Source organism: Rattus norvegicus, chromosome 7 (assembly GCF_036323735.1).
Source record: "Rattus norvegicus strain BN/NHsdMcwi chromosome 7, GRCr8, whole genome shotgun sequence".
Classification (NCBI taxonomy): Eukaryota; Metazoa; Chordata; class Mammalia; order Rodentia; family Muridae; genus Rattus; species Rattus norvegicus.
Window position 1 is genome coordinate 117,749,518 of NC_086025.1, and position 11,170 is coordinate 117,760,687.

Sequence of the window (11,170 nt, forward strand, 5' to 3'; positions counted from 1 at the left end):
TCCTTCCATGTCGTGAAGGGTTTGCCCTAGTTTGATTTCTATTTCTCTAATAAATACCATGAGGAGGACAGGGCTTATTGTATCTTATAGGTTAGAGTCCATGAGGCAGAGAAGTCAGGCCTGGAAGCAGGAACTGGAGCTGAGGCCATGGAGGTACACTGCTTGGTCCTTCTGCCCATTTGGCCCTATCAGCAAAATGTCATCAGTATAGTGGACCAGTATGGTATTTTGTGGAAGAGATGACATAGAACTATAAAAGTATGAAACAAAGAGCTCCTGGAGGTCCCTGGGACATTTCTGATCAATAGGTGCATACCGTGTAGCAGGATATATGCTAATCTGCATACCGTGTACCAGGATATATGCTAATCTGCATACCGTGTACCAGGATATGTGCTAATCTGCATACCGTGTACCAGGATATATGCTAATCTGCATACCGTGTACCAGGATATATGCTAATCTGTTCAAGCAAGGACACCATCTCTGGAAGCGAAGTTACTAGACTAGGTTCCCAATAGTCAGCTATCATTCCCCATGATCCGTCTGTCTTCTGCACTGGTAGGAGGGTTAAAAGGATGGAGCCACCACCTTCCAATTTCTTTCTTTTTTTTTTTTGAGCTGGGGACCGAACCCAGGGCCTTGCACTTGCTAGGTAAGCGCTCTACCACTGAGCTAAATCCCCAACCCCACCTTCCAATTTCTTGATGGTGGCACTAATTTCTGTCATTCCTCCTGGGATACAATATTGTCTTTGGTTTACTACTTTCTTTGATTAAGGCACTCCAATGGCCTTCATTTAGCTTCCGTGTAGGTCAGGGAACCAATGAGGAAATTCTGCCAACTTCTAAGTATATCTATCCCAGTTAAATATAACTGGAACTGGGGAAATAATCACATGATGAATTGAGGGGAACCCACTGGACCTACTGTGAGTAGGACTTTAGCCACATATGCCTCTACTTTAACTGAAGGGCTTATTCTGGGGAAGGATTTTTAAAACCAGTTTCCTAGGAGTGTTTGGAAGGAGAGGGACAGAAAGAGAGAGAGTGAGTGTGTGTTCGTGTTATGGGGTTCTCCTGGCTTCTGAGTGTAGAAACCCCTGTTTGCAGCAGTAGAGGACAGCTGTCTTGTGCCTCCTGAGCTGGGCCGAGACACCCTATCCCCAGCCTGCAGAAGTAGCATCTCCTGCTGGCCTCAGTGAACATTGGCTAAGTGATCTTGAGATCAGGCAAAGGGAGAAGGAGAAAGAAGCCTTCAAAAAGAAGGTGTTGCTGATGAGCCTGGGTATCACAGGTGGTAGCATGGAGCTGCAGGGGAGCTCTGGTGCAGGGAAGCAGAGGGTGATGGGAGGAGCCACAGATGGAGACTGTTTCATGGGACCCAGGCCTTCAGACTGATGCTGTAGTTTGCTGAGTCTAATCTGACTCGGGGTCGAGAAGAGCCCCTTGGGTTCTGACCTTGCTGGGCCAACCCTACTTTCTCTTGTGCCATTTAATCATGGTATCTTTTGGAGCGGACGTACTGTGACTCTGAACATCATCTGAGGGATTAGTGGGCCTCAGGCGTGGGCTGCAGTTGGCACTGGAACCCAGTGGCCCAGGCAAGAAGACCCAGTTTGGAAGACTCACTGTTTTCTGCTGTTGTGCCCAGAGCCCATGCCAGACAGGGGAGGGGACTATGTGGTTGGTTAGAGCATAGATCTCTGAATAAACAGAGGCCTGGCCAAAGTTCTTAAGGAGAGGGAGATGAATGGATGATGGATGATTGAATGCAAGCAGATTGTTCTGGAATCTTAAACACCACGCAGGCTCTGGAGCTTCGCAGAGGAAGAACGGCGTGGTGCTGCACATAACAAACAGCTTTCCAGCCGCAGAGGTGGGAACAAAGCCCACACAGTGAGCGAGTGCGATTCGGGTTTATTCTGGTTCATTATCTTTCCAGGTATGCCTTCTTCTGTCCTGCATCACGTTTTGGGGAGTAAGGGAGGAGAGACCCGGAGAATGGCTATAAATAAATCCTTTAAAACACAAGCGAGTTTAAGAGGGGTCTCCTTCTAGAAGGGGGCTTTTGTTTTCTTCCGGGTCCTGGTCCTTCAAGCAAGCAATCACCGATGATTGGAGCTTCAGGGAAGGAGATAGGCAGCAGCCCTGAAGGGGGCTGGAGGGCTCTCCTCAGACTTCTCTGGGAAGAGTCTCGGCTTAGACATCCAGCCTGCTGGGTTCCCAGAGGCCCCTGGGATGAGGCCAGGCAAAGGGAGAAGGAGAAAGAGGCCACAAACAAGAAAGTGTGGCTGAGGAGCCTGGATATCATGGGTGGCTGCATGGGGCTGCAGGGGAGGGAGGACAGAGGCGCTCTGGTTCAGGGAAGCAAAGGATGATGGGAGTCATGACTGGAGGCTGTTCCGTGGGACCCAGGCTTTGTGTGTTGAGAGACCTGCAAATGAATGCTGAGGTCGAGTGAGCGTCTGTGGCCGTGTGTCCTGGTCCTCGTATAAACGAGACAGGATGTGGGATAGAACATCCTGAGTTCTAAGTAGAGACATGTGTGCCCTTCCTTCTGAGAATCGAGATTGGGGTGGGGGCGTAGCCTGAGGTACAGTGTGGCCCCCCACACCCCAGGAGGGGACAGGTTCAGTCACATCACAGCGGTGTCTTCTCTGGCCTTTATCTCCTGGATTCCCGTATGTTGTAAGATGAATAACATAACAAATTGTTTTATTTCTCACCTCGGTCTGTGCAGGCCAACTGTAAATGAGTCCATTTCCCTCCACTGAGTTCTGTTTCCTAAGACCCTCAGGAACACAGAGAAACTAAGATTATGGACCTAAATGACAGGTAGTGACACTGGGGCTGCTGGAACACAGGGCCTCAATTCTAGGAGCTTCTAACAGTAGATATTCAGTCTCGTGGTTCTAGGTATGGGTGGGTTGGTTACTCCCAGAGGCTCTGGGAAAATCCACCCCAACCTTCCAGCATCTGGAGTCCCGGGGTTCCTTTGTACCTCTTGGCCTTTGCCTATCCCTACACTGCCCACCTCCCAGGCCCACGGCTGGATTCTCTCCCGCCTCTTTGTTCTAAATCCAAGACGGCCCCATCTTGAACTTTAACCTAATTAAATCTTTGATGACCCTATTTGCAAATAAGGTCACATTTAGAGGCTCTAGGAAGTCATGAGTTAGTCTTGGGGGATGTAAACGGTATTCAACCCAAAGCCACCTCCATAACGTCTTTCCCTAAAGCCTATCAGAGATGTCCACTCAGGGGCAGCACTGCCCGGTGCAGTGTGATGGAGGTGTAGTGTCTACTCTGTCCAGCATGGTGGCTTCTCGACACATGTCACTGCCGAACCTGAAGTGTATAGTGAATTCCCTGAGGGTACTAGGGGCCCATTGCAGCCAGCAGCCCTTGTACACACCTTGACCCCACAACACACGCCTAGCTTCTCAGTCCTGTCCTGTTGTGTGTGCATGGGGTGCTGTGTTCACAGATGTGGGGCACAGTGTGGAGGGCCAGGGGGCAGCAGCTCGGTAAGAATAACAGGCGGCTTGACTCAGGTCAGAGGACTCAGGAGGGGTGACATCCAGGGCTGGGGCAGGAGGATGACTTCTATGAAATGAAAGCCAGATGTGGCAGAACAGGCCTAAATAATTCTAGCGCTTGGGGACTTAGGTAGGAGTGTCAGAGGTTCTGGGGAATGAAGCCTGACCTTGACTTTCAGCCTCTATGCGAGAACGGAAATATATACACGCCTTACAACACACATAAAGATGAGAAAGGTTTAAAGATTGAAGTTTAAAAAATTAAAAAAGAATTTTTTTAGGGCCTGGAAAGATGGTTCAGTGGTTAAGAACGTTGAGACAGGGAGTTCGATTCTCGGTGCACACATGGAAGCTTGTAACCATTTATAACCCCAGGGGATCTGACGCCTTCTTCTGGCCTCTGTGGCACTGCAGGCACATGACACACAGAGACACACATGTAGGTAAAACAACCGTACGCATAAGATAAAGTAATTTAGTTTTCTTTTGCTATCTTTTTTAAAGATTTATTTGTTATGTATACAGCATTCTGCCTGCATGTGTGCCTGCAGGCCAGAAGAGGGCATCAGATCCCATTACAGATGGTTGTGAGCCACCATGTGGTTGCTGGGAATTGAACTCAGGACCTCTGGAAGAACAGTCAGTGCTCTTAACCACTGAGCTATCTTTCTGGCCCAGTTGTGTTTTGTTTTTTGTTTTTTGTTTTTTTTGTTTGTTTGTTTTTTTTTGGGTTTTTTTTGTGGTTCTTTTTTTCGGAGCTGGGGACCGAACCCAGGGCCTTGCGCTTCCTAGGCAAGCGCTCTACCACTGAGCTAAATCCCCAATCCCTGTGTTTTGTTTTTAAAGCTGGTTGGCATATTTCTTTTCATTCCTTTGGTGACTGCCATTGTGAGGTGGATTTATGAGTTGCCTGGTTTAAATTTAGGGGGGTGTGTGTGTGTGTGTATGTGTGGTGTGACTTGTGGCAGTTGGTTCTTCCCTTCCATCAATGTGGGACCCAGGATCAAATTCAGCCTTGATGGTGGGCCTCTGACCCACTGAGCCATCTCAGTAGAACACCCACCCCCCACCTCTTTGCAACAAGGTATGAATATGTAGCCCAGGCTGGCCTGGAATGGGAGGTCCTCCTGAGGCCAGGATGAGAAAAAAAAAAAAATAAAGGGACAGAGAAGGGAGAGATGCTCTCAACCTGGGATCCTGTTTGTGCTTCTTGCTAACTCTTGGTTCAACATAACCAAAAGACTGTGCCACACTCCTTTCTCTCTGTCTCTGTCTCTCTGTCTCTCTGTCTCTCTGTCTCTACACACACACACACACACACACACACACACACACACACACACACACACACACACATGTTGAGAGGAACAGAGAACTCTAAGTAAAGGCCCTTGCAGCCAGGTCTCCTCTGCTTTTGAACCCTAGGGAGCTGGTCTCTCCCTTGTGTCCTGGTCCTCAGCACGTGTCCCAGTTGTACTCACCTGTGTCCTGTGTTTCCCTGTAATAAAGTGTCAGGGCAGAGCTGTGTGGGAAACAAATCCAGCTCGCAGGAGCTGTGACATATGCTGCTGGCCCTCAGCATAGTTTGATGCTAATCCCGACCCTAAGTCTTCCAGTGTGCACGCTGGGGTTCCGTAGAGATAGAAAGAACTGCCCATAGGGCTCATGGCCTGTAGTGTATGCAGCGTTTGGGACCTCAGCAGTTACCGTCCCTCTGGAGAGAGGCTGTGTGGTCTAGCTCACTAAGTGTCACTCTATGCCTGGCATGAGCCTGGGCTCAGCGGATAGGACATGAGAGCCATCTGAAAGGGCTCCTGTCACCAAGGCTACCATGGCTGCCACACGTATCGGTTATATGCTGGAAACGCTTGTTTCTTTCCTAGCCAGCTGAGCTGTATGTTTCTCTCTGAAGCGGAAGACCATCCCCTGTCCTGGGTCCAAGGAGACCAGAAGCTTCAGATCTGGTGTCTGTTGCCAGTCCTCAGAACACATTTGTCCCCAGGGCCTAATGGCAGTCTTGTGTCCCAAGAGCTGATCACAGCACAGGGTGACTTGGCCTCCTGTATTGGATGTGTGGTCCCGTCCCGTTCAGGGACAACTGGCCCCTGACCCCTCTGGCTTTCTCTAAGACTCAGAGTCCTAGGAGAATACTGAGGGACACTTTTGTAAGAAAGAGGCAGCCATATCCTGTACTTTGAAGTCAAATGTGGCAAAAATTAAACCCAATAGATGCCACCCGTGGGACCTGGCTCTGCTGACCTAAGCCGGCAGCTCCAATGTTTCACCTGTTAAATGGGAGTGATGGACAGTTGGAAGGCTTTCTCAGGAAATGTGTCTGTCACATATCCCCCCTTGGGTGTCACCTGAGCTGTTGCCCAGTCTGGCTTGCTCTGGCCACCAGGGCTTACGACTGAGGAAATCCAGCCCAGTGGCTTAAGGCTCACACCTTTGTTCCTCCAGGGGATGACCGCCAGGGGAGACGCATCTTCACTTTCAGCTGCTGCCGGTTGCCACCCTTGCACCAGCTCAACCACCAGCGTCTGCTGGAGTAAGTACTCTGTTCTCTCCTGCATGCGTCTGCCTCCCAACGTGGTCACCTTGGTCTCTGTTTCCAGTGCAGCTGTAGAGAGGCAGCGAGCTCAGGATCTCCAGAATCTACCCGGTAGCTATCTGAGGAAGGCTCCCACCACCAGGGCTACCATGGCTTCACCAGCACCAGTGGAATGGTGGATGTTGGCATGAATCCCTCTTAGCTAGCTGAGCTGTGGGCACTGACCTTGGAGGCTGGGGACAGTCCCCTCTGCTGAGTGCATGGAGGCTTGGTCTTCCATACCTGATGGACACAGGCTGTCTAGAGAGCAGGAAGGTGTGTTTCTGGAAATACAGTAGGTCAGCAAGATGGCTGAGGTGGGACTGTAGTGGTGAGTCGAGGGCAAGGCTGATAGTTACATGACCTTGAGTTCGAATCTCAGCACCTCATTGAACAGTTTGCTGTGGTTACTATAAGTGACTGTGAATTTAGTGAACTGTCACTTCTCTCTGAAAGAGCAGAACTGTATTCTATCCAGAATGGAGGTGCGCTTCAGATGTGCTCCCTTAGTGCTCCCTCCAGGGGCAGAGCAGGCGGCTGGTCTCCTTTAGTTCCAAGTACTGAGCCAACCTTTGAACCTCTCACCGGGGCTGCATCACATCTACTCTGCCTGCACCTTCACGCAGTCTTGTCCCTCTAAGGGTCTTCTCTGTGGACCCATGAAGGGGCCTGGGTCCAGGTTTGCATCTCTGAGACTTCTGGAAGCCATCCTGGCAGATCCAGCATCCACCCACCCCTTAAGACTCCAGATTCATCTGCAAGCACCTTTTTCCCCCCAAATACTGGGTGGTCACGGTTTCTGGGGCTTTACTGTGGCTGTCTTTGGGGAGGTGCCATGTCCCCTTGCTAGCTGTATGACCTTGGGTCAGTGAGGTAACCTTTCACCTGAACCTCAGGTGTCACCATGGGACAAGGAGAGTCTCCACATGGTTCTGGATATGGCCTGAGCATGGCCGGCTCCTGACCCCTGCTGGCTGACTGTAGCTGCTGTTTCATGTAGAGCTAACTGTCTTGTGCCCTTCAGGTATCTGAAGTACACACTGGACCAGCATGTGGAGAACGACTATACTATCGTCTACTTCCACTATGGCCTCAGCAGCCAGAACAAACCATCCCTAGGATGGCTCCAGAACGCCTACAAGGAGTTTGACCGGAAGTGCGTACCAAGGGGGACATGGGGGTGGGAGGCACACAGGGACTGAATGGGGGTGGGGTGGGGCATGGGTTATGCAGTGGGTATGGACAGATGCTAGCGCCTCATTTCAGTGATGGAGAGAGTCCATTGGGGAGAAGGCTACAGAACCTCAACACTTCTGTCCTGTTGCTGGAGGCAGACATGTCTAAGGTAGCTGGAGGATTAGCATCTGGGCAAAAGGCAGTGATTATGTTTGGGTTTTTGAGGCAGGTTCTCGCCGTGTAGCCCTGCCTAGCCTGGAACTCTCTATGTAGACCAGACCTCTGCCTCACAAGGGCTGGGATTAAAGGAATGTGCCACCATGACTAGCAAGCCACTGGTTTTTGAAGGGCGACAAAGTGAGAGGTCACGTCTGCAAACACAGGAGGCCTCTTGTATCCACTGTAAACAGCCATTCACCCACATGCTGCAGGACATCAGAGAACACAGCTGTCCCTGGGCTGGGATGGAGTACTTCCTGACTTCCTGCTCTCTTAACTTGGGCCAGCCAGTGCTAGGTAGAGGTAGGAGGAAAGGGTGAAGTGGTCTTCAGATTGGAGGAGCTGAACTCACCTGCTTTCTTTCCCACTCTCAGCTGGATATGGTGGGGCCTGCCTGTCACCCCAGTATTCTAGAGGCAGGAGGACCAGAGTTCAAGGCCATCCTAGGCTACGTGAGGCTGAGGCCAGCCTGGGCTACATTTGACCATGTTAAAGAATCAAACCCAAACAAAACAACTTGATAAAGATTTTCCCACTCTCTAGGGATGGGAGGTGGAGGCAGTGAATGGGAATTTTTATCTTGGCTCCATAGAAACAAAACAAGTGGGTGCTTTAGGCACGGAAACCATCCAAGACTGTGATAGGTGGACGATAATGAGCCCTCTGTCCCTAGAGGCCTGCAACTGGGATTCGGCTCTGATCTGTGCTGGGAGGGCCTTCAGAAGCCTCCCACCAGACTACTTCTTATCACCCTCCAAGCCGGGCCACGCTTGCTAAGCTAAGCATCCACTCCTTACACAGCCTGATTCCAGGAGTGCTTGCCCTGTTTGAGGCTTCTAATGAGAGCAGCTCCCTCTCCCACCTCGTGGCCAGGGCTTTGTAGATGTGATTCAAGTGATGCTCTGGGCACATGACCTCGGCTTCAAATCTCCAGATGCCACTGGTGGCCTTGCACTTTTGGCTTCCTGCACTCTGCCAAGGGACTGGATGGCAATGGGGCACTGGCCAGCACTGACTTGTAGGATGCGCCCTCTCCTCTCTCCCCCTCCCCTCCTCTACTTCTCTCCTCCCCCATCTCCTCCCTCCCCCTCCCTCTCCTTTATATCTCTCCTCCGCCTCTCCTCTCTTCTCCTCTCCTTTCCTCCCCCCCCCTCTCCTTTCCCTCTCCCTCTCCCCTTCCTTCTCCTCTCTTTTCCCTCTCCCTCTCCTCTACTTCTCTCCTCCCTGCCTCCTTTACTCCCCCTCCCCCTCCCTTTCCTCCCCTTCCCTTCCCTCTCCTCTCCTCCTCTCCTCTCCTCTCCCTCTCCCCTTCCTTCTCCTCTCCTTTCCTCCCCCTCCCTCTCTTCCCCTCCCCCTCTCACTTACATCAACAAGGACAGGTGACTTGGTGTGTCACTCAGTGGTATCTGTTTAAGAAATAAGTCAGTGCAGGAAAGGGAAAGAACAGACTCAGTTCAACCTCAAAATGACAAGAGCAGACCTTGTTGGTCTGAGAGGTTGGTGTCCTCGTCGTGCCTTGTGGCTTAGAACCGAGGGTACAGGAAAACACACTGTCCAGGAACTGAGAGTCAGTTTTGGTAGAAAGTAAGAGGGCCTGGCTTTTCCAGTCCCAAAACTGACTTTTGAAACTGTGTGAAGTAGGAGATAAGCTGCCTGTTTCTGTGACCTCTAACCTTTCTGGCTGATAAGGCAACAGGGGTTGCCTGTTCTGTTTTTATGACCTCTGGTCTCCAGGGTGCGTAGAGAGGGCAGCTGCTTTCTGGGATTCTACAGCAGCGGTTTCCTTTCTGTCTTTTCTTAATTTTTTTTTTTGTTTTTGCTTTTTGTTTTTTGAGATGAGGTTTCTCTGTGGAGCCCCGACTGTCCTAGAACTCACTCTGTAGACCAGGCTGGCCCCGAAGTCACAGTGACTGCCTCTGCTTCCCGAGTGTTGGGATTGAAAGCGTGCCGCACCGTACCCAGCTGGTAGCAGATTTCTTTTTCTTTTTTTTTTTTTCCGGAGCTGAGGACTGAACCCAGGGCCTTGCGCTTCCTAGGCAAGTGCTCTACCACTGAGCTAAATCCCCAACCCCGGTAGCAGATTTCTTGAAGCCTCTCTATGTCCACGATTCTGGAGGGGTAACTTCCTTTAATTTGTACTTCACTATTATTTGTTGCTCACATGACACAAATCTTGTCTCCACCATTGCCCCTTAGCCTGGCTCAGGGTCCTATCTCACTCTTTCATTCTCTCCAGGCTTCTTCCCACCTCCGCTCAGCCCTCCCCCCCCTCAGCCCTTCCCCCCTCACCTCAGCCCTTGAACCTGTCATTTCTCCAGGGATCCTGCCTCCTTTCTGAGGACTGTGTATTAGAGGTCCCATCCCCTTTGTTGCTTCAGGCTGTGGTGTTATTGGTTGGCCTCATGAGTTGACAGTGAGTTCCCAGGGAGCCCTGCATGCAGTCCTCTGTGTGCCCACCCCAACTCTCTGCTCTGGCTTAACTTCTCCCTGATGCAGCCCCTCTTCCTCTTGACCTGGCTCCCTTTCCTCCAGATGTCCTTCCCCACTCTGCTGTGTGTCCCCAGCCAGGCCACCTCAGCTCTCTGCTTAGATGTTTTCTCTTCTCCATCTGAGTTCTGATCCCTGTCCTGAGACCTGCGTCACACTCATCCCCTAACCCTAGCCAGGTCGGGGCCTTCTGGTGTGCTATTGTGGTTGAGCAGCTGGCTCTCAGGTGGGCTGCAGCCCTCACAGCAATCTGTGAAGGAAGCTGTGCCCTCCCCCCAGTCCCCTTGGCCTCATGCATACCACCCATAAGGCATCACTACTGATGAGTGCCCTGGGCAGATTTACTGGGTTTCATTCTGAAAGCAGCAGCTAGGCTTTCCTGGTTTAGGGCCATGCTCCACACCCTTGTCCACCCACCTTCTGCATCTGTGAGAATATCCTTAGCCACGGGCTCTACTTCACTCATGTGTCATGTAAAACATGCATTGGGGGCTGGAGACATGGCTCCGAGGTCAAGAGCACTGACTGCTCTTATGGAGGTTCTAAGTTCAAATCCCAGCAACCACATGGTGGCTCACAACCATCTGTAATGGGATCCGATGCCCTCTTCTGGTGTGTCTGAAGACAGCGACGTTGTACTCACATACATGAAATAAATAAATACATTTTTATAAAACAAGAAACAATGCCATGGGCGAGCCAAGGGGGTGAGATCAGAGCCTTTGTGTGTGCAAGCCGGAGGTCAATTTCAACTGTCATCCCCTCTTAGGCACCACCCACCTTGTTTGTTGAAACAGGGTCTATCATTTGCTTAGAACTTGCCCAGTAGGCTTTCTGGCCCAGGATCCCCCTGTCTCTGAGGATTACAAGCACCTGCCACCACACCCCAGATTTTCTTATGTGGGTTCTGGGGTTCCTCAGGCACTTTACTTATTGAGCCATCTCCCCAACTCCTTTCTGGTTTTGTTTCACAGTAGGATCTCACTGTGTCTCCCTGGCTGGTCTGGCACTCTCTACGTAGACCAAGCTGGCCTCGAACTCACAGAGCTCCAAAGGAGTGTACCTCTCAACTCAGTTCCTTCTGGGTTTTAATCCATGTCCTTTAATTGAACTAGTTGAGAAACGGATTTTCCGAGTCTCAGGCCTACCGCGCAGTC

The 11,170-nt window shown here is 51.0% G+C and overlaps 1 protein-coding gene across 2 annotated transcripts in view; it reads left to right on the forward strand.

Annotated features, from left to right (window-relative positions):
• The window catches only part of Arhgap8 (Rho GTPase activating protein 8), a 58,520-nt gene that overhangs the window by 26,006 nt on the left and 21,344 nt on the right, over positions 1 to 11,170 (forward strand). For both annotated transcript variants that reach the window (XM_039078844.2, NM_001004242.1), the window contains 2 exons: positions 6,002 to 6,089; positions 7,156 to 7,287. In XM_039078844.2, the coding sequence (XP_038934772.1) occupies positions 6,002 to 6,089; positions 7,156 to 7,287 (220 nt within the window). The remainder of the gene's footprint in view (positions 1 to 6,001; positions 6,090 to 7,155; positions 7,288 to 11,170) is intronic.